This window comes from Cebidichthys violaceus, unplaced genomic scaffold (genome assembly GCF_023349555.1).
Source record: "Cebidichthys violaceus isolate CVI_PGR_0920_01 unplaced genomic scaffold, fCebVio1.0.p SCAF_11, whole genome shotgun sequence".
In the NCBI taxonomy this organism is placed as follows: Eukaryota; Metazoa; Chordata; class Actinopteri; order Perciformes; family Stichaeidae; genus Cebidichthys; species Cebidichthys violaceus.
Genome location: NW_027176274.1, coordinates 2,135,227 through 2,157,569, shown reverse-complemented (window position 1 = coordinate 2,157,569; position 22,343 = coordinate 2,135,227). Strand labels below are relative to the sequence as shown.

The 22,343-nt window shown below is 44.9% G+C and overlaps 2 protein-coding genes across 4 annotated transcripts in view; both read left to right on the top strand.

The window, feature by feature from the left end:
• Positions 1-1,162: 1,162 nt before the first annotated feature.
• On the top strand, positions 1,163-17,826 carry lats2 (large tumor suppressor kinase 2). Of its 2 annotated transcripts, none has more exons than XM_068737243.1 (9): positions 1,163-1,381; positions 4,988-5,626; positions 9,541-9,673; positions 9,791-11,274; positions 11,440-11,667; positions 12,462-12,816; positions 12,922-13,104; positions 13,965-14,071; positions 14,195-17,826. In XM_068737243.1, the coding sequence occupies exons 2-9, from the start codon at positions 5,243-5,245 to the stop codon at positions 14,738-14,740; spliced, it is 3,420 nt and encodes a 1,139-aa protein (XP_068593344.1). In that variant the 5' UTR covers positions 1,163-1,381; positions 4,988-5,242; the 3' UTR covers positions 14,741-17,826. The 2 variants fall into 2 exon arrangements, with proteins under 2 accessions (XP_068593344.1, XP_068593353.1); XM_068737252.1 differs by having other exon boundaries at positions 1,163-1,386.
• Positions 17,827-19,146: 1,320 nt separating this feature from the next.
• Positions 19,147-22,343, top strand: part of xpo4 (exportin 4) — a 45,050-nt gene continuing 41,853 nt past the window's right edge. The window contains exons 1-3 of one of the 2 annotated variants that reach the window (XM_068737226.1): positions 19,147-19,239; positions 21,086-21,191; positions 21,319-21,460. In XM_068737226.1, coding sequence (XP_068593327.1) covers positions 19,147-19,239; positions 21,086-21,191; positions 21,319-21,460 — 341 coding nt within the window. The remainder of the gene's footprint in view (positions 19,240-21,085; positions 21,192-21,318; positions 21,461-22,343) is intronic. The other variant, XM_068737233.1, reaches the window with a different exon arrangement.

The window sequence follows — 22,343 nt, the reverse complement described above, 5'->3', positions numbered from 1 at the left end:
TATTTGTAATTGTTTTTTTAAATTACAGCTGCTGCCGCTGTACTACACCTAAAAGAAATAGTGAATATTGTTTGACAATAGATGATCTTTGGCTCAGTGCATTTTCCTCCACATACATAGAGGAGTTTTGATTTGTTTAAAAATGATGATTCAATAAAAATCCCCCAAAATACTAATTACAGCTTGTATAAACAAAAACAAAGAGTGAATAATGTATCAATAGACGATCTTTGGCATATGATGCATTTTTTTTTATCATATCCAAATAGGAGTCGTTTTATTTGTGGAAAAATAATATTTAAAAAAATTAAATGAAATACTAATTACAGCTGCTTCTAACTTAAACCAAAAAATAGTTCATAACCATTTAGAGTCATTTGATTTGTTGACCAAAATGTTACAATTTTAAATATAAAATATTACAGCTGCTGCTAAAAAAACCCATATAAATTATGTTATTAATAGATGATCTTTGGGTTCAGTACATTTTATTCCATATCCAACGTTTATGGAAGCCCATTTTCGCAGCAAATAAATTAATAAAAAACACACAAAAAATAAATAAAAAAATAAAGTTACTATTATTTTTTTTTAATTTACAAAAAAAATGCAAGAAAAAAAAAAGATGCTTTAACAGTTCTGTTAAAGCATCTTTTTTTTTTCTTGCATTTGACATACATGTATTGTGAGTACATTGAAGACTACTTTAAACATGAAATACTTCACTTAATGGGATTGTACTCAGCAAACGCACCCTTGAAAGGATTTTCAGCAAGAAGCAGCTCTGGAGTAGAAAGAATAAAACCGACTTTCTATTCCATAATTTTTTTTTTTTTTTGTAAATCAAAAAAAATAATAATAACTTTATTTATTTTTTGTAGTGATTTGTATTCTTCCTGACGTAAATGAGCTTCCATAAACATTAAATACATTTTTTTAATACGTTTTTCACAGAGTGAATCACGTTGTCTAATAGACGATCTTCAAATCAGTGCATTTTGTTCCAAATTCCAACGTTAAATTAATAAATATTACAGCCGCCGTGAATTTCATCAGAGTGAAGTCACGTGGGACAATAGACGATCTTTTCTGCTCGGCACTGACGTGCGTCGGTCCGTCACGTGACCCGCGAGGAATGCGAACAATGCAGCGGACTGTTCCAACTCCGAGCTGCATTTTCTGCTCTCAGCCCGGAGAGTCTGACGGGGAAGAAGAAAATGGAGGCTCGTTTCATCACATCCACACGGTTCCTCCGTCTTCACCGAACTCCAACCGACAACCGGGCTTAAAGAACAAACAAGTCGTCCTTTTTAAAAAAGTGGGATTTGAACTCCTCCAATCTTCAGTTCTTCTTCTCTTCTTCTTCTTCTTCTTCTTCATGGTAAGGTGAGACTTTTTAAAGGGGGTGTTGAGGGGAGTGGTGGTCTGAACTTATTGCTGAGGAAAAAGTTCCGTCATGTGTGTGTGTGTGTGTGTGTGTGTGTGTGTGTGTGTGTGTGTTTTTGGGTGTTTTCTTTTACGGTTAACGGGACTTTAAAATAAAACGCTCCGTTGTGTCGTGCACGAGGAATGTTCTGGTGTTGCAGAGACCGTTTTTTTGGGGGAAAAGGCCACGGGACGTTTAAAAAAAAAAAAAAAAAAAAAAAAAAAAAACCACAAAAAAAAAAAGAAACAGGGTTTTCCAACGGTTCTCACTTCCAGGGGCTAAAAACTACACAGACACCATTTTGTAACGGTTTTTATGAAGAAAAGAAGCTTTTCTGTGGAAATAGACGTGCAGTAAAGTCTGTTTTTATACTCCTGTTAAAGTAATGACACTTAATAATGCGGATGTTGCCATGTTTGTGCAGAAGACCCCTTTTTAATGTAAGGGGCCCCCAGAAGCTCCATGTTAGGGACCACACGGTTCGCTTTAAACATGCTTTTATTTCAGAGTTCCTGCACAATAACACCATTTATTACGTCACAACTCTTCTCTAGTAATACACACTTCATTTGTAATAACATACTTGTTATAACCTACTTCTAGTTTGTTTGTTTGTTTACCATATTTTATTCCTAAACGTATGTAAAGGATGTCTTCGTAGTCCTCGTATGTGTAACGTAGTCCATCAATAATCCGTTTATTATTCTGATAACTTCACAGCGGTGACGCGTGGTTTATTAAACAGACATAATAACATAACTTTACTTACTTCACACATGCTGTATTTTGGGTGAAACGTGTAAATAATACCAGCATGTAAGTACACATAAAGTTTTTACTCTTTTTTTTTTTTAAGCCTAAAGGCCTACATATTTTGGCACTGATGCAACTATGTGTTCCATTCAGGTGTACTACTACTACTACTACTACTACTACTACTCTCACACACACGTCTCTCTCTGTTTTACTGCAGTTTCTTTCTTTCTTTCTGTCTCTTGTAGTTCAGGTGTTTAGATTCATTAAGAGCACAAACCAAATCACAGCAGCCATGTTTGTACACATGTACACACATGTACACACATGTAGTACACACAGGATGTATACTGTTGTAAACAGTGTTATTACACAGAGGCAGTCCGGCGGACGACACGCAGATGTCGACAGATGTTGTGTCTATTTAATCTGTGGTGTGTTTTTATTTTGATACAACCAGGAAGATGGAATACAAACAAAATATCAAATAATCAACCTTTCCACGCTGGAATGTTTTTGGTTGACGGCCGTAAATCACCGAGACACCAGAGCTTATTACAGACGCGTCGTATTAGACAAACAAACTAAGTATAATAATTAAATATGCAGAGTTAGGGAGTTTTCTTGGAGCTGACTTGTATTTCTAGGACACCTAGTGGCCGTCAGAGGAACTGCAGGTTCATCAGTCGAGATTTTTGGTTCGTTTCTCTGCAGGATTACAGAAAAACAAACGTGGTGATTTTCATGACACTTTGTGGACGAGACAAAGCTCAACGCTAAGTTTTAAAAGTAGTCGCTACAACTGAAAATAGACCTTTATGTCAAGATACTATGTAGTTCTACGTTATCTTAATTATGACAAAGAGGAATACAATCTCCTGTTCGTACGTGCAGCGTTGTTTGGTTCTGACTGTAACAGCAATATTTAAATACCACCAAGGCAACAAATATTGAATATTTCTTACATATTTAAAAAGTGGTTTCCACTGATGGCAACCAAAGGACAAACATTTCCAGTGACAACCGTTACTGTTGAGCCCTGGAACTTATTGAACTGGTGAACGAGAATCTGAAAACTTTACCAAAAAGACAATTCTGAGAGACTCTTCGTGACACATGAAGATGTGTTTTCATGAAGTTTCTGAGCCTGTTGTCAGGTTGAGTGTGGGGTCAGGGGTCAGCGGTGGAGATTGTGAGTCGACTTGTAGTTGCTTGAGGAATGGAACGCTCGCTGGTCTGACGCGGCGCCCGAAGCGTCGCAGGAATGGAGGTGGGAGATGCCAGAGGCGGGACCACCAGCCACCGAATCACTTTCAGGTCCTCTGTCCAGACCTTTAGCTCGGCCAGTGAAGTGAGAATTTAATTCATTAAGTCATGAATTAATTAAAATTCCTTCCCTTTAATCCTCTGTGATGTTCCTCCAGGTTTGGTTTTGGAAACATGACATAATCTCCATTTTTGTCATATTGTGAATTGAAGTGAATGAGGGGTTGCATATAGTGAATAATAAATACATTTAATATAATTTCCCCCTTTTTTAAGCTGCATTCTCTCTAGTGTCCACCAGGGGGCGACTCCTCTGGTCGTATAGAAGTCTAGTCTAAAATGACTCTACTTCTCTCTTGATTTATTCCCTCAGTAAACATTGTAAACATGAGTTTATGGTCTCAATCTCTAGTTTACAGTCTTCTTCAATACAGCATGATGTTCATTTAGTACATTATGGTTTACAAATGTACAGATGGTGAAGTTCTGGTGATCTGTGGGGTTCAGAGGCGAGCGTAGAAACCTTTGAAGGGACTTTTACTAAATAGATTTTTTTCTAATGCGCATTAAAATAAATACAGCAACGGTAAAACTAATGTGTCACCAAAGACGTGAGCGTTTCCTCACGTGAGCCTCCTGACGGGAACATTCACGCCCCCCCCCCCCCCCCTCCTCACTGGAGCAGCGCTGAGGCGGCAGAATGCTGCAGAACGTTCCTCCAGATGAGACAGATGGTGTCAGACGTCTCACTCACCGGACACGGCGCTGTAGACCCCCACACCGGCCCTCTCACGGGGTGTCACCCATGACCACGCAGCACAAGTATGCGGGGGGGGGGGGGTTGTGCAATCACTGCTATGCATTGATGGGGTTCGGAGGAGGGCGGGGGGGCAGGTGGTGTTTTATGACCCAGAGCATTTCAGAGTCTATTCTGAGGTAATATCAGAGGAGTTTCAGCTACTTCTTCTTCTTCTTCTTCTTCTTCTTTAATTGAAGCTCAACCTCGGTGTGTGTGTGTGTGTGTGTGTGTGTGTGTGTGTGTGTGTGTGTGTGTGTGTGTGTGTGTGTGTGTGTGTGTGTGTGTGTGTGTGTGTGTAAGATGTGAACTAAAGGTGGAAACAAATCGATTCTCTCTTGAACGATTATGCAGGAAACTCAATAATCTGACATTTTAAACTCAATAATCTGACATTTTAAACTCAATAATCTGACATTTTAAACTCAATTCTCAACGTTCTGATCAGCTGTAACGGGTCGGTGACACCGGGATGTCCGTTTCTTACCGCTGCCCCTGAACGCAACGTAATACACGCTCTAGAGTTTTAGTGCTCTTGACTATAACGGGAGGATTCATTTGAAGAGAAGTCTGTGTTATTCATTTTCGATTATCGTTTTAATAATCACATCTTTGCCGTCTGAATCGAGTCTAGAGACTCCCAGCCTGTCCTGCGCTTACGTTTTATAATAAAAAGACTAAATATAACCATGAACACCATCCATGTCAGCCGTCTCCTCCGTCTGACTCCTTCTCTTCCTCCACAGGCGGCCGGCAGCATCATGGTTTGGCTCCGCGGGGCCCTCGTGACCGGCTGCATCTCCTGGAATAAGCTGGAACCCGAGCCTTGAAAAGACACGGCATGGATCGCCTGTAGTACCGCACCTTTACCTTCATCATCATCGTCATCATCATCATCATCATCATCATCATCATCAGGAATCACAAAGAGAGACTCGGAGGAGGCTTCACTGCTTAGGGTCAGCCGTCTAGAAGAGGACCTTTGTGTGTCCCCTGAGGCCATGAGGCCCAAGACTTTCCCAGCGGCCCCGTACGTGGGCAACACCCGCCAGAGGCTCCAGGAGATCAAGGAGGGTCTGAAGCAGCCGGCCAAGCTGGTGAGCCAGGCCCTGCACGGGGGGGGCAGCTCCCGGACCGACGGCGGCGGCGGTGGCAGAGGCGCCGACTGTAAGAGCGGGAAGGACGCCGCCAGCCGGCAGCAGCAGCAGCAGCTCCGGCCCCCGCAGAAGTTCAACAACTACCAGAATGCACTGCGGGAAATCCGCAGGTCCCTCATGCCCTTCGCCAACGAGTCGGGCCCGTCCTCCGGGTCGGGACACCAGGCCGGCGCCGGGGAGGTGAACCGGCAGATGCTGCAGGAGCTGGTCAACGCCGGCTGTGACCAGGTGAGAGAGTGTGTGTGTGTGTGTGTGTGTGTGTGTGTGTGTGTGTGTGTTTATAGATGCTAGTACTCCTTTTGATTCTGCTTATCGGTTCGGTTCCTTTAGAAAAGTCGAGTATTAAATGCATCATAAAGAACTATTTCCTCAAAAGTCCCTCAAAGATCACCGTCCTCCTGAGGACGGACGATGAAGCTCAGTTACACTCGTCGTCGTCGTCGTGAAGTCGGGAGGTAAACGCTCCAGAGAACCACAGAACCCGGCCTGCGTGTCGTGTGCAGAGGACTCTGGGGTTTGGTCGTGCAGCTCTGAATTTTTCAGACACGACGGTCTCAAATATTCACTGATAGAAACACTGTTTGAAGTTTTGATGAATTTGCCATTTTGTATCTTTTTATCTCTTTCCTTCTTTCAAGTACGACTGTTGATATCTAACAAGGAAGGAATTTGCATTTTTCCGGATTACCGTTTTTTAAACCTAGTGAGGTAAAAGTTTAGGCTGAAGATCCTATATATAGATGTGTTATTACACCCTTACTGTGTGAACGAGACGGAGGAAGGGTTGAAGGTGTTTGAGTGTCACTTATTGACACTTCAGTCCTTCACTCCTCCTTCACTCAGGAATTATTTTTACGTAACGGCGACCCAAAGCTCTGAAATGTTAAATATCAGGTGGATTCTCTTACGCGCCTTTTAGGAGTCCTGCTCGAGGAATGTGGAGGCAACCATCAAACACCTGAGGAGGAAGGAGAGGAGGGGAGGAGGAAGGAGAGGAGGGAAGAGAGGAGGGAAAGACAGGAGGAAGGAGAGGAGATGAGGGAGGAGAGGAGGGAAGAGAGGAGGGAGGAGACTAGGGAGGAGAGGAGGAAGAGAGGAGGAAGGAGGGAAGAGATGAGGAAGGAAGTGAGGGCCTCCTTTGCTCTCACTGTTAATCAGGGGTCACTTCACTTCACTTCATATCCAAAACCTGTTTTATTCTTCTCCATATTTACAGCTTCTGTTACGTTTTTTTCACTTTGTGAAATTACTTTGTTGCAAAACCCCAAAACAAACATCATATTTTTGTTGTTTGTTTATTTATTTGGACGTATATAAAGTATTACTTTTTAAACAACTTTGACCATTGTGGAGGGAAAAAAGGAGATCAGTGAGGATACTCGTCTTCATCACATCACTATGAAGTAAATCCTCCGAAGCTCCTCCGGTACATTTAAACATCCGTCAAAGACGACGGGAGAAACTCAGACGGCAGACATTTCCTCGGCCTTGATGCCGGCCGGTCGGCCTCCATCGCTTCCACGGCGTGTGATGAATGGAGCGCAGCGATGCAAACAGGAAGGGAACATTCAATGGTCAGCAGGGTGGAACAGTTCCTCCTGCTGCAGACGAGTCGCCACCCAACATGTCGCCTGTCCTCCTCCTCCTCCTCCTCCTCCGTCTACTGGTCCTCAGCCTGCGTTTTCAGGCCACCAGTCTGAATATTTTATTCCAGAGCTGCTGTCGATCAGCGTGCTTGAACAGCCCTCACCTAATGTATGATAGCAAACACTATTCATTCATCTCTTATCTCCTATCACCTAACCTCCTCCTCATCATCATCCTCCTCCTCGTCGTCGTCTTCCTCCTCTTTGTTTCTCTCCGTCTGCAAAGTCCAGAGCAGTGTGGCTCGTTACATAACGACCTCTTTCTTTCTTTTCTTTTTTTTTGGCTTCTTTAAAGGGAGGAAATGTTTTGGAGGGGGGTGAGCGAGGGTGTGGGGGGAGGAAACGAAGGGAAGGAAGGAAGGGAAGGAGGGGTGCGTCCAGACCTAAAGTCACAGGCCTTCTACTGTACGTACAGGACAGTTTATGTAACCATGAGGAAGCATCCTATGTGTTAGTGTTTCCTGACTTATCATATATATAATATATATATATTATATATAATATAATCTCTTAATCATTACTTTAGTCACGTCCTCTGAAGAAGTTACACTTTCTTTTGGCTCGTTGAGGAAGAGGAAACGATGCAAAGACGTCCTTCATATGAGTTTGATTTCCTCATGCGAGAGAGAGAGAGAGAGAGAGAGAGAGAGAGAGAGAGAGAGAGAGAGAGACACAGAGAGAGAGAAATAACTATCCAGAATGCAAATATCTTGAATTCCTGCTTCCTGGGCTGAGGAATGTGAGCGAGGAACATCTGTCGCCATGGCAGCCGGGGTCACTAGGCCCGTCTACACACACACACACACACACACACACACACACACACACACACAATCCAAGAGATTTTTTTAAAATGTATTTGTTTGTTTGTTTTTCGGGACACAGTAACCGTCGTATGATAATCAACATATTCCTGTTTGCTGCAATAAAAATCAAATATTTAGATAAATAAACACAGTAAAAGTAGTTCAGTACATCTAGTAGTAATTGACAGTATTTGATGGTCTTCTCGTGAGTGAGCAGAGCTCCTCAGGCTCCTTCATTCGTCTTCATCGGTTTCTCAACATGTTTACTTCCAGTGACACACAGGAAGCCTTGAAGCGGACGTGTGAACGTCTTCACCTTCAGCTGCACCTCCACCGTGTTCACACCAGCTCAACAAACCTCCACCTTCAAACACTCAGAGTGTAGAAGAACCTCTTTACAATCTGACTGCAGACGCTCCACTCTGATCCTTTTAGCTCCACAGAAATGACCCCAAAAATACCTCATACTTCATACCTCATACCCCAAATACCCAAATACCCAAATACCCTAACATACACACTTTAAACCTGCTCATATGTTACATAATTATCTTTGATGTTAAAAGAAGAAAGACGAGGTAGAAGGACAGAATGTGACTTTACTGGGCGTCTCTGCACTCTCTACTAGCTACACACACACACACACACACACACACACACACACACACACACACACACACACACACACACAGGAAACTGAGTATAAACAGTGGTGTGTATGTGTGTGTGGATGGTCAGTCTTGGGCTCAGGGACATGTGTGTGAGTGTGTGTGTGAGTGTGTGTGTGTGTGTGTGTGTGTGTGTGTGTGTGTGTGTGAGTGAGTGTGTGTGTGAGTGAGTGAGTGAGTGAGTGAGTGAGTGAGTGAGTGAGTGAGTGAGTGAGTGTGTGTGTGTGTGTGAGTGAGTGAGTGAGTGAGTGAGTGAGTGTGTGTGTGTGTGAGTGAGTGAGTGAGTGAGTGAGTGAGTGAGTGAGTGAGTGTGTGTGTGTGGTATTTCCTGGCTGTGCCCACTGGTCCTACTTTTAAACCGTTCATGTTTAACAGACATCGCTGGTCAGCGTCAGGCCAGTCATGAATGTATTAAAATAATGAAGGCAGCTTTAAGGTTTCATCTCTATTCATTAAAGGTCATCAGGAAGTTGCTAAATGCATTTTATCGTTTACCATTTTGTCTGTGACTGGAGGTTCCTCTGAGTTGTTCTTGGTGTGCAGCAGCCTGAATGTGCTTTAAGGACTCTGTGGTGGAGGAGCAGCGGAGAGGCCGTCCCTATAACCCATGAATCACAATGAGAGCAGCGGGTCTTGGTGAGGAGTGATCCTCTTTGTTTGATAAAAGGCCGTGAGCTCCGCACGTCTCTCCTCCCTCCCTCCACATTTTTGCCGCTTCGTCTCCGGCATAAATTACAGCAGCGGCCGATGAATTAGAAAATGCCGACGCGGTGAACCGACATTTCTCACATAGGTGACCTACATAGCTGAGGGCTTCTAGAGCGAGCCACCTGTTGGAGCTGTGTGACGGAGGAGGAGGAGGAGGAGGAGGAGGGAAGTAATTAAACCAAATGGAGTCCAAGTGAAGAATGAGGAGAATTCAATCTGACCCTGAAGGGAAGTCGTTTACTGTGAAGGGAGAGTTTGGTTTGAAGTGGGGTTTCAGTTATATAATAAAGTGTCGTCACGTCTTTGTTTGTCAGGAGATGGCGGTGCGGGCGCTGAAGCAGACAGGAAGTAGAAACATTGAAGCGGCTCTAGAGTACATCAGTAAGATGGGTTACCTCGACCCTCGCAATGAGCTCATCGTCCGCGTCATCAAGCAGACTTCACCGGGTATGAAAACACTTCATCTTCACCCTACATGTTGACTTCATGTGCTGATTGGTCCAGTTACTAGATGCAGCAGAAGATGGATGTTGTATTTAATTGAATCCTTGTTTTTTTTTTTAGGAAAAGCCATCATGCCAAACCCGATGGACCACCGGCCCCCGTTAGAGGCTCCAGGTGAGGCAGGTGTAATGCCTCAGTACCACCAGATGGGGGCTCCCATGTACGAGGGGGCCGGTGGATACGGCCCCGAGGGCGAGATGCCCAGACCTTACATGAGCGCTCCCCCCGTGATGAACTACATGATGCCCCCGTCTGGTGCGGCGCAGGGCCCGGCCATGGGCAACCCGATGGGTCGGCCCCCCAGCATGGGCGCCTATCCGCCGGTGATGGCCGCCCAGAGCAACCCGGCCAACGGCATGTACCCGCCGGGGGCCCAGCAGAAGGGCTACCCTTCTCTGGAGCAGCACGGACCCATGATGAGCTACACCGTCCCCGGACAGCCGCTGCAGCAGCTCCAGCCTCAGCCGCCGGGGGGCCCCGTCCCAGGCCCCCACTACGACTACGGCCACGCCCGGCCGCACATGATGGAGCCGGCCGGCTACGGCGTCAAGAGGACCGCCTCCTTCCAGAACAAGATGGCGCCGCCCATGGGCCAGAACGTTCCTGGGGGAGGAGGAGGGTACCCGGCTAACCTGTACCTGCCGCCTCACTCCCACCCGCGCCAGGCCAGCCCCACCTCCCACCAGGTCCACATGATGTCCCGCTCTCCGGGCGACTTCTCCGACATGCCGCAGGGCTTGATGACGCCCTCCAGGGCCAGCCTGAACCTGGACCTGTACGAGCACCACTGGGCGGGGCCTCCGGGTGCCGACGGCGCGCCTCAAGCCAGGCAGCCCCAGGGCCCCTTCAGGGGGGAGGTGCGTGTCCCCAGCAGAACCAACTCCTTCAACAGTCGCTCCGCGGGGCCCAATGGCGTCCGGCCCACGATGGCTGCGCCGCCGCCCACAGCTGGCAAACAGGACCCCTCTTTGGGTCCTCCGAACACCATCACGGCCGTGACGTCCCCGCCCATCCAGCAACCGGTCAAGAGCATCCGCGTGATGAGGCCGGAGCCCAAGACGGCCGTGGGGCCGTGTCACCCCAGCTGGATGACGGCTCAGGCCCAGGACGCCGCCGAGCCTCTGGCCTACATGCCGGAGGAGACCTACTCCCATGAGCCGGCGCAGGAGCAGCGCTGCCCGCCGCCGCCTTACCCCAAGAACCTGCTCATGGAGGAAGGAGCCGGGGTCATGTGCGGAGCCCAGGACCTCGGCTCGGCGGCCAGAAGCAGCGGAGGGAGCGCAAAGGCCGAGGAGAGCCAGCAGGTGAAGGAGAAGACGAAGACGGGCAAAGGAGAGAAGACGGTGAAGGACAAGAAGCAGATCCAGACGTCGCCCGTTCCCGTGAGGAAGAACGGGCGAGACGAGGAGAAGAGGGAGTCTCGCATCAAGACCTACTCGCCCTTCGCTTTCAAGTTCTACATGGAGCAGCACATAGAGAACGTGATGAAGACCCACCAGCAGAAACTGAACCGCAGGCTTCAGCTGGAGCAAGAGATGTCCAAGGTGAGACAGAACGTTCAGGCTCCCTCGTGTGGCCCCAAAGCGTACTGCAGATATAAATGTTCAATTAAAGACTATGGAAGAAAGGGCCACATTCCTACGTCACTACCGATCACACGATTGTTTTCAAGTTGTTTGTTCTGTCCCGTACTTGTGTTCTGTCCCAAGGCCGGCCTGTCTGAAGCGGAGCAGGAGCAGATGAGGAAGATGCTGAACCAGAAGGAGTCCAACTACAACCGGCTACGCCGAGCCAAGATGGACAAGTCCATGTTTGTCAAAATCAAGACGTTGGGCATCGGGGCCTTCGGTGAAGTGTGTCTCACGCGTAAAGTGGACACGGGAGCTCTCTATGCCATGAAAACACTGCGCAAGAAGGACGTCCTCAACCGCAACCAGGTGAGTTAGTTCACTGTTGGTCACGTGGGGAGGAGTTTGTACCTGTTACATAGAAGCATTCATCACTTTTGGGTGTAAATATATTCATGGTTTGACACGTTCCACGTTTTTTTGGGAAATGGTTCGGTACATACCTTGTTTTTAGGGTCACAGTTTGGCAAGTACCTGAATCTTTGGATCGCGGTACGGTACCTACCTCAGCTTTTGGGTCACGGTGAAGTACATGCCTCGGTTTCTGGGTCACGGTTCGACACGTACCTCGTTTTTGAATCGTGGTTTGGTACGTTTTCTGGACAATAGAGAAAACCAAGACGATGCAGAAAATTTCATTTAATTTGGAAAGTTCTAAACATTCAAGAGTTGCTCATCGGCCTTAGTTCTTTCTTTAACAGTCAAGGCACTCAAACATTGGCATATTGCCAATAATAAATGAATCAATAACAAAAATATGACCGAACACAACGGCCATACTCTAGTGGTTACTTTGGCTGTTCTGTTACCGGTCTGTTTTTTGTTTGGTTCCACTAATCGACACATTCTGGTGAAGCCGTCCTAAAGTAAATGTTTGAAGTGCATCCACAGATAAACCAGTCAAACTGTCAGCGTTTAGTTAACCGGGCTTTACCAACTAGTGTGCTCCAGCTGACATCTACTGGTTCACTGCCAAAACTCTCCGGGTGAAACTTGCGCTCCAGAATTCCTGAACCGAACCGAACGTCTCGCACAGAAGGGTTTAAAAACAAGTCCATCGTTTGGTTGTAGTCGTACTAAACGTTGTGCTCCGTCTGGTGCAGGTGGCCCACGTGAAAGCGGAGCGCGACATCCTGGCGGAGGCCGACAACGAGTGGGTGGTGCGCCTCTACTACTCCTTCCAGGACCGCGACAGCCTCTACTTCGTCATGGACTACATCCCCGGCGGGGACATGATGAGCCTGCTCATCCGGATGGGCGTCTTCCCCGAGCCTCTGGCACGCTTCTACGTGGCGGAGCTGACGCTGGCCATCGAGAGCGTCCACAAGATGGGCTTCATCCACCGCGACATCAAGCCCGACAACATCCTCATCGACCTGGACGGACACATCAAGCTGACGGACTTCGGCCTGTGCACGGGCTTCCGCTGGACGCACAACTCCAAGTACTACCAGAAGGGTGAGGCTGATTAACACATGCATTCTGTGAGGGTTTGTCTTCGTAGCTCAGAGCTTCGTCTTTCCAGACGTTGTGTGTTTAACATCACTGCATCCTCGTCTCCAGGGAGCCACGTGAGACAGGACAGCATGGAGCCCAGCGACTTCTGGGACGACGTGTCCAATTGTCGCTGCGGCGACCGGCTGATGTCGCTGGAGCAGAGCGCCAACCGGCAGCACCAGCGCTGCCTGGCTCACTCTCTGGTGGGGACGCCCAACTACATCGCACCCGAGGTGCTGCTGCGCAAAGGTGGGGGGCGAGGATTCAGAGACGAGACGGGGTCTGAAATAAAGTGTCTGTCGGCTGGAGTTCAGATTCAAAGGCAGCCAATCAGGAGCCGGCTTTCACAGCGTCACTGTTTTTATTCGCTCGTGTTCGTGTCGAGCAGAGATGAAGTTAGAAGATGTTGCAGAATTCAAATGTGTGAAAGTTTAACACCTGTAACTGATCTATCAACCAAATACAAACAGGTTCTTGTCTTTGCATTTGACACCTGATCATTTCAGATGCTGTGGTACATAGTAGTTTGTTTGATTTGGCCTCTTTACTTTGAAATTTTTAATTTCAAAGTAAAGCAAAAAAGGTTAAAATTCCCTGTGACAAATATACTTTTTTATTTAGACATTTAGTTTAGTTTACTCATTATTTTTATTTTAGGCATTTATGTTTGTTTACTCTAGTTGTATTTATTTAGGTATTTAGTTGAGTTTAGTTTTAGGGTTTCTCACCATTTGTAGGTTATGGCTCACTTCTGGTTGTTAAAAAAATAAATAAACTGGACTGTAAATATGTTGCTATAGGGACCAAAATATAATATTCTGCTCACCCTCACCCATCAATATTTGTTAGGTTTAATTGAACCATCTGGCAGTACCTCTGCAGCCCACTAGATGGCGCCGTGAAGCCCACCAGTGGTTGATAATAACCGCTGTATTACATCACAGTCAGATTTATTTATTGGATGAAGGAAAGTTTACCATCATGAGGAACGTTGTTGTGAATCAGACTCACAGTGTAGCGTCTTCTACCCTGCAGTACTCATGCAGAGCACTGAGCAACTTATAATGGAGGATCTGTGGTGTTTGTGGTGTTTGTGTGTTGTTGTGCAGGTTACACCCAGCTGTGTGACTGGTGGAGCGTTGGAGTGATCCTGTTTGAGATGCTGGTGGGACAGCCGCCCTTCCTGGCCTCCACGCCCACCGAGACTCAGATTAAGGTCAGTGAAGAGGACGGATGTCCCCGCTTTGACTTAGAATGTTTGAATGATTGTGACGTCTCCAGAAGAGGTCCAGGAGTGTAGATCCCTGCAGCCGTGGTGACCCGGTATGTGTGTCTGCAGGTCATTAACTGGGAGAGCACGCTGCAGGTTCCCGCTCAGGTCAAGCTGAGCCCCGAAGCCGTCGACATCATCGGCCGCCTCTGCTGCTCCGCGGAGGACCGCCTGGGGGCCAACGGCGCCGGCGAGATCAAGGCCCACCCGTTCTTCGCCCAGATGGACTTCTCCAGCAACCCGCGGCAGCAGCCGGCGCCCTACCGGCCCAAGATCGCCCACCCGATGGACACGTCCAACTTCGACCCCGTGGAGGAGGAGGGCGGCCCGGGGGCCTGGAGCGACAGCGGCGACAGCACCCGGGCACTGGACACGCTCTGCTCGCCGCACGGGAAGCACCCAGAGCACGCCTTCTACGAGTTCACCTTCCGCAGGTTCTTCGACGACAACGGGTGCCCCTTCCGCTACCCGAAACCGCTCGAGGCCAGCGCCGGCCCGGATGAGGAGGACGACGACGACGAACACGACGACGACGACGAAGAAGAAGAGGACGACGACGACGATGACGAAGAGGAGGGCGAGCAGGGGGAAGGGTGTGAGCCGGTGTACGTGTAGAGCCGCAGACCGAGCGGCGTGCGACTATCACAGGTGTTCTTGAGTCGGATTAATGAACGTTGCCCCCCCCACCCCCACCCCCACCCTTTGTGGAATCTATAGCGCGTCCACAAACACGCACCTCCTCTGATCCGGGACCAAGAGACCACATTCTGTGTGAGACTGTGATCCAGGGTGAAGGAGAGCCAAACCGTTCAGGGTGAGAGCGGAGTATTTTTGTTCTGGTCCCATTCCTTTTCCGAACCTTTGTGTCTTAAAACGGACCGTTTCTTCTGGAAACCCGATTTTTCACTCGTGGATTTCGCAGGAAAGAGGAGGAGCCCCAACGAGCGACACGCCTCTTTTCACAGCTGCTGCAAAAATAAGCTACAAAGACACTTTGCATGCACGTGCGCACACACACACACACACACACACACACACACACACACTCGTATTCAGTCACACAGGGTTGGGGGGGGGGTAAAGAAGACCTGTCTGCAGGTTAAATTTCAGCGTCCATGTTTCAAGAAGTTTGCTAGCTTGTTTCTTCGAGAACGCGTCACCTGATTTATGGCAGCATAGAAACCAAATGGACCCGTTTCTATCCACAGCTCCTCATCTGTTCACTGCAGTGGTTCTTTCCTCAGAGGCCCTGAGACAAACAGGAAGTCACAATGACAGACATTAAAATGTGCTTAAAGGGCAATAAAACGATGAAAGAGAGGTTAGGAATGAAGAGAAACAGCAGATTAAAAACCTCGTTCCTGTTGCTGATCTTTTATTATAACGGACCGTTTCAACCAGGAGTTCTGAGGAGGCTCTCCATTCTGTTCTTATTCGGATCAGAGCCGCGTTTATTGAATCTCCGCTCATGAATCACAGGAACCATCGGATCAAGAAAAGCAAAGAAAATGTTTTTTTCTCACGGTGACGTTCTACTTCTTGAGAACCCGTTTTTTGTTTTTAAGAAGAGAACCGACGAACGGAGCGAAAACCTTATTTAAGATAAGAGGAACCAGAACCTGAACCGCGTCGGGTCAGATGGTGCTGAGTTGGTTTCTGACCGAGAATCAAAGCTCCAACACGCACACGCACACGCACACACACACACACACACAACTCTACAGCTATTTTGCAAAGATGAGTTGAGCTGAAGCGCCTCCTCTTCGTGACGAAGGTTCTTGTGATAGTATGACTACGTGCAATACAAAATAAATACATTATATATGTTTTCTGAACACTTAATATCCTTTTTGTTTTCAATGTTTGTTTTGTACTGAAATGTACAAATATATTGGTATATATATATATATATTTTTTTTTTTCTTTTTTTTTCCAGTTACAACATGCTGCTTATTATTGTGGTTAATATTATTTACATTATTATTATTATTATTATATTATTACCTGTGTTTTCTTTGCTTTGTGAGCGTGTTGGGTTTTGAGAGTAATGTGCCTTTTCTCTTTGAATGTTGGGAGTTTGTGACGAAGGAGACGATAGTGATGAGGATGATGATGATGATGATGAGGAGGAGGATCAGTGTTAGAACATGGACGGTTGAGACTCTTCACCTCCTGCGGGTCGGGCTGGTCCCGCACGCTGGAGAGGAAGAGGAAGGTTGTCTTCAGGAAGCAGAAGGAGCAGCTTTCTGTTTTAAAATGGTTCAACAAAGAGTTATTGTTTGGTACATCTTCTGTATTTATCCCAAATGACCTGTGTGTGTGTGTGTGTGTGTGTGTGTGTGTGTGTGTGTGTGTGTGGATCCTCAGTACCTTCTTTGCTTCTTGACAATCAATGAGTGAACTGAGCTCCAGGCTGTTCCTCAGAGTCCAGAGAGACGTGAGGATCACGCGTCACAGAACCATCTTTTGTTTTCTATTTTTGCCTGACAATGTATTGAGTTTGTGTTTCTGTAAATGTGCCTTTTTGTTCTAAAGCGAGCAGCAACACCTTCAAATATTACAATCTTGTTTTCATCATCTTCAGACCTCTTTTAGCCGTTTTTAGTATTCATCTGAGGAAGTCATTTCACATCAACACCGGCTTTGTTTACACCAGAAACTCACATTATAGGAATCATAATATTAATAATTCTAGACGTTATTTAAGCCTGATGAGATCACCGAGGTTTCTCCACAAAGATTCACTCAGAAGCATCGTTTTTACTCTCGTTTATTGTTAAACCTGATATCTGCTTCTAGATTTCTTGGTAACAATAATTTATCATTTAAAGAAAACAGTAATAGACGAAAGAAATCTCCACTAAAATGCATGTTAGGTTGCATGAAAACTAGATCTGAACCAGTCGAGCGTCGATGTTTTATAAACTATATTTAAATATAAAGACTCTATATTTGATTATGGATCATAATAAAGAACAATCAGTTGATCGTGGTCTAGTTTGAATTTCACATCATGGATAAAAACCTGTGCAATCACAACATGATGACGTTTAAATGTTTTGGCATCCTGCGTGTGAACAGAGCCGGTGTTTCCTCGTGAGCTTCCCAGATAAACCAGGACCTCCATTGTGGGTGAAGTGCCTTGCTCAAGGGCTCCATCGTGGAGGTTAAGGCAGACTGGCGTCTCTCTTCTCCAGCAGGGTTTTCTCTCTGACGGTTTCTTTAAACAAACAAAGCTTTACAAGGAGAGCGTGACGCGTTTCCTGTTTCTACGGTTTGACCGACAATCTTCACCGACTTGATCTCTCATTTCTTATCATTACTTGTGTACTCGTGTACTTGTGTACTCGTGTACTTGTGTGTTTTCTTCTTCATTTTGTATTTCTACTCTGAGGAGCCTCTCGTCGTCTCTCCTTGATGTACGATACAATTCTGTTACTCTTGAATTTATATTTATACAGATATACATATTTTTTCTATCTTTTATTCCCCCCCCCCCCCCCCTCGTGCTAAAACAACAACCATGTCTACGCAGTATTACCGATGGTGTGATGTGGACGGCTCTCTCTCTCTCTCTCTCTCTCTCTCTCTCTCTCTCTCTCTCTCTCTCTCTCTCTCTCTCTCTCTCTCTCTCTGAGAATTTGTAAAAATGCTTTCACAGTCCTGGCGTGTAAAATGTTTGTATAAATTAAATTAACCAACATGGACTCGTGCTTTTATTTCACTGCGTTAAAGGCGGCCGTGTTTGTCTTCCGTATTGTTTTTAACTGTTGAACAAAATCTGTTGTATGCTATTTAAATTAAATGTAATTCATACGACGCAGGATTTAATTTCTGTCGTGGCCGACGAGATGCAAAGAAAAATAAATAAAAACGACGAATAAAAGAGGAATCAGGGATAATAATCAATAAATAATTACTTATATGATAAATAAATAAATAAATGACTAACAGTCGAAGACATCTGACCATCGTTGATGGAAACATGAACTCAAAAGTGACTAAATCTATTCTCTTTTATTGTTAAATTAACAAAGAACTCCGTTCACTATATTCTACTGTATTTAAGCAGCAGAACCACAGCGTGAAACTTCAATTTTACTTTAGTGAAAGTACAGAAATAATATTGACAAAATGTACTTTTTAAGTAGCCAACTAAAAGTACTCGTTACTCCAAATGGCCACTTTTGTATTAATACTAATTTATTACCATGAAAGTGACATTTATTGTTGCAGCACGTTGAGTCTGAGCTGTTTTCTGTTGAATATAATCAAATCTTCTATGAAGCAAAGTACAGCTGTAAGTACTCAGATGTTTTACTTCAGTAAAAGTATCAATACCACAGTGTATACATACTATGTGACAAGTAATATTCCTGCGGTCAAATTCTTATTTAAGTCAAAAATACTGATTAAGCAGAGTAACCCCTTTCAGAATAATATATATTATAATCATTGATGCATTTATGTGTTCATCACTTTAATGTGTGTGTGTGTGTACATATATATATATATAAAATATAAATAAAGTAATCAATTATGATATATATGTAAATATATATATATATACATAAAATATAAATAAAGTAATCAATTATGATATATAAATATAAATAAACTAATACATTATATATATATATATATATAATCAATTGATTGGTTTATTTATATTTGCATTAATAATTAATCTGCAAAGTACGTAGTAATTCATATTTTAACTAATATTGCCAATTAAATGCATTGGAGTAAAAAGTACAATATTTGTCTCAGGTATAAATAAAAAGTAGCAGAAATTGAAAATACTCAAATAAAGTACAAGTACCTCAACATTGTATACAAGTACAGTAACTTTACTTGAGTAAATGCAATTTCTGTTCTCGTCATGTTTTCATATGTTTGCTAACTAAAGGATTTAAATCAGAAACCCTGACTTGATACTTCAGGAGTTGACGGGCTGAACCGGGGTTCGAACCCCCGCCTGGGTACCAAACCGCGCTGTAATCCCACAATGCAGAGCGCGCATGGCGCGTCATTGGAGAGGGACGACGATGATGGCGGCGGTCGGTGCACCAGAAGTGATCACACAGCTGGAAAGCGCTGCCAAAGTTTTAATGGTGAGATATTTCACGTATTTTATCGCCATGCTGGCGGCGGGGCGGGACGGTTGTGTTGACTTCGTGTCGCGTGGAGTTTAACGGTCGGACGCTCGCGACTACTCCCCAAGTTTTCTTTTCGTTCTTTTTTTTTTTTATAAATGTGTTCAGATTTACCGGAGAAACGGTGTGCGAGCGATGCGTGGCGCCTTCTCCCGTTTCCTCCCTCCTTACTGTCTCCTCATCCCGCATTAAAACCCCAAATATTCCCCCCCATCTTGTCTTCCGTCTTTCCTAAAAAAAAAACAACCCGTCACCAGCACCATCACCACAGTAACAACACATCACGCTCTCAACGTGGCTCCACAAACTTCAGCGGCTCGCGCTCAGCCGTTAAGTTTTGATTCGGAGCTGTTGATCTCGCGCTCAGCCGTCAAGTTCTGATTCCAGTCTGGAGCTCGCGCTCAGCCGTTACATGTTGATTCGCAGCCGGTTGTAGCTTTAGCTCATCATGTACCTCCTATAAAAACACCATCTTTACGTCCAACGGTTGCCTCTCTCTCTCCCTCCCTCTCTCTCTCCTTTTCTCCCTCCTCTCCCAGCCTCCATTGGAGTAAATCACTGACCACACTCCGCTAAGAGCAAGTGGCTAACCACCATGTGTGCATGTCACGACTCTCTGTGATGTACATTAGCTAGCTACAGCGTCGTCCTTTCTGCCATTTAGCTTTCCCCTTTCTTGTTTTGTTTTGTTTTTTAAAATATAATCCCAGAGTCTGTTTTAGTCACGTGATGTGTTTCTACCTTCACGTGTTAGCCAGCAATCTGTCTCGTGAATGGACGGTTAGCATGGCTGTAGCAGGTGTTGTGGATCAGAATGTATACCGTGTGTTTTAGTGTCTGGATGGGGATGAACGGGGGAACACGTACGAGAGGAGTTTGACACGTGAAGTTTGTCTCTTTGGTGTAGTTCATACACAATAATAATGTACAGGAAGATGGAGACAGACATACAGCTTTAAATAAGGTAAACAAAGCGGAGCACAGAGAGGTAAACATTAACTATCATGTCCACACTAAGTAGGTGAAAATAGGTTTATGTGTTGTTGGTCGTTGCGGCTTTATATATATACAAGTTGTCTGTAAACAAACTCACACAAAGCTATTCAATGGGTACTAGATTATATTTATATACATGTATCGGGTGGTTATATACAGTATATGCATGTATACTGAAGATTGTAAACAAATACAAATGTGTGTGTCAGTGTGACATGATATCTGTTTCAGGTAGATTTTTTTATTATTAGTTCATAACAGTATTTTATTTCTACTGTGCTGCTGTGAAGCCTCTTAATATGGCTCAGGGCTAAACTCTTTTATTCTGAATCTCAGACGTTGTACTCGTATTCTTTCGTTTATTTATTATAGCGATAGAGACGGGCATGAACTGAGCAGAGAGAGACTTTTAATCAATACATTGAAATGTGAGTAATGTCGGGCACATTGTCAGGTATATTTCTCTCTGAATGGATGTAACTCAGAGGTGGGCAGTGTGTTGACTTGTATCATTGGTTGTCTGCCATTAACACCATCATCTTTACATTGTAGTGTCTCTATTGACCTGTGGTGTGACGACAATACGTTGTGTAAATTCACTATATTCACCAGCTAGTGCTCTTCTATGGTGCTGGGTGAGTGGTGAACAGGAGGTTTATTTACTGGAAACCAGCTTCCTGTCGTATCATCATCATCGGTACAATATCATATTCCTGTGAGCAGCATCTTAAAAATCACAAATATAAGAAATGAGAAGACAGAACATTGGAAAATTTGCGTAATTTGTTTGATTGTGTTTTGTTTGCAGGCACCGCCGTCCATGGTCAGCACAGAACAGAGGCAGCATGCTGAACACATATTCCTCTCCTTCAGGAAGTCCAAATCCCCTTTTGCCATCTGCAAGCACATCTTGGGTAACTATTGACGTCATCATTTAAGCCACAATTGCAACCCTTTAAATGTTTGTTTACATAATGCCACTGTTATGGAAAGCCACAAAGCCATTCATTTAAACCCACTTTCCCCCACCCCCCATCCCAGAGACCAGTAAGGTGGACTACGTTCTGTTCCAGGCAGCCACGGCCGTCATGGAGGCCGTGGTGCGTGAGTGGATCCTGCTGGAGAAGACCAGCATCGAGTCTCTCCGGGCGTTCCTCCTCACCTACGTCCTACAGAGACCCAAGTAAGAAAGGGGGAGGGGCCTAAGTACACCTGAGTGTGTATGAAAGGTGTGAGGTTTATAATGAGGAACATTGATGTGTGTTTTCCTTTCATTTCTTTCTTTCTTATATTGATGGAATTTAAAATTGTGTTTCTCGAACTAACATGATTCCTGAAATGCTCCACAGGCATTTTTATTTAAATTTTTTACTTTAATGCCCAAAATGAGTTGGACAGTTGCTCCTAATGATCTGTTTCTTCTTCTTGTGTCCACTGGTTAAAAACACCATAGAAGAAGAGACCAGTCACAGAGTTTCTGACCCGATGCAGTGACGGGTTAACAAAACTGTCCAACAAACAAACAAACAAACAAACAAACAAACGAGCCAGAGGGACTTCTGTTTGTTCTTGTTTGAGTAGACGAACACAAAAATGCAATAAATGCAACTTTTCCACGTGATACAGGCCGAAGCTAACAAGCTGCAGCTGTGATTGAAGCCTCAGACACAACATTTAACATAGTATATAACACTTAGTAACACTTAGTAACATTTAGTAACACTTAATAAATGTTACTAACACTTAGTAACACTTAGTAACACTTAGTAACACTTAGTAACACATAGTAACATTTAGTAACACTTAGTAACATTTAGTAACATTTAGTAACAGTAGACCAGCAACTCAAGTGTTCTAAGAGGTAGAATCAGTGTTTTAGTGAATGGAGTCTGGTGTGTTTGTAGAGATCATAGAGAACAGCTTCAGTCTGTCTGACATCAAGGTAAAGAGGTGAAAACATTCCAAACATAATGTTCACTTGAACTGATATAGATTCTTACAGGAGTCTAAAATACGTCCACAGCAGAACATCTACTGTAGTAAACCACTGACTGTGGAGCAGTACC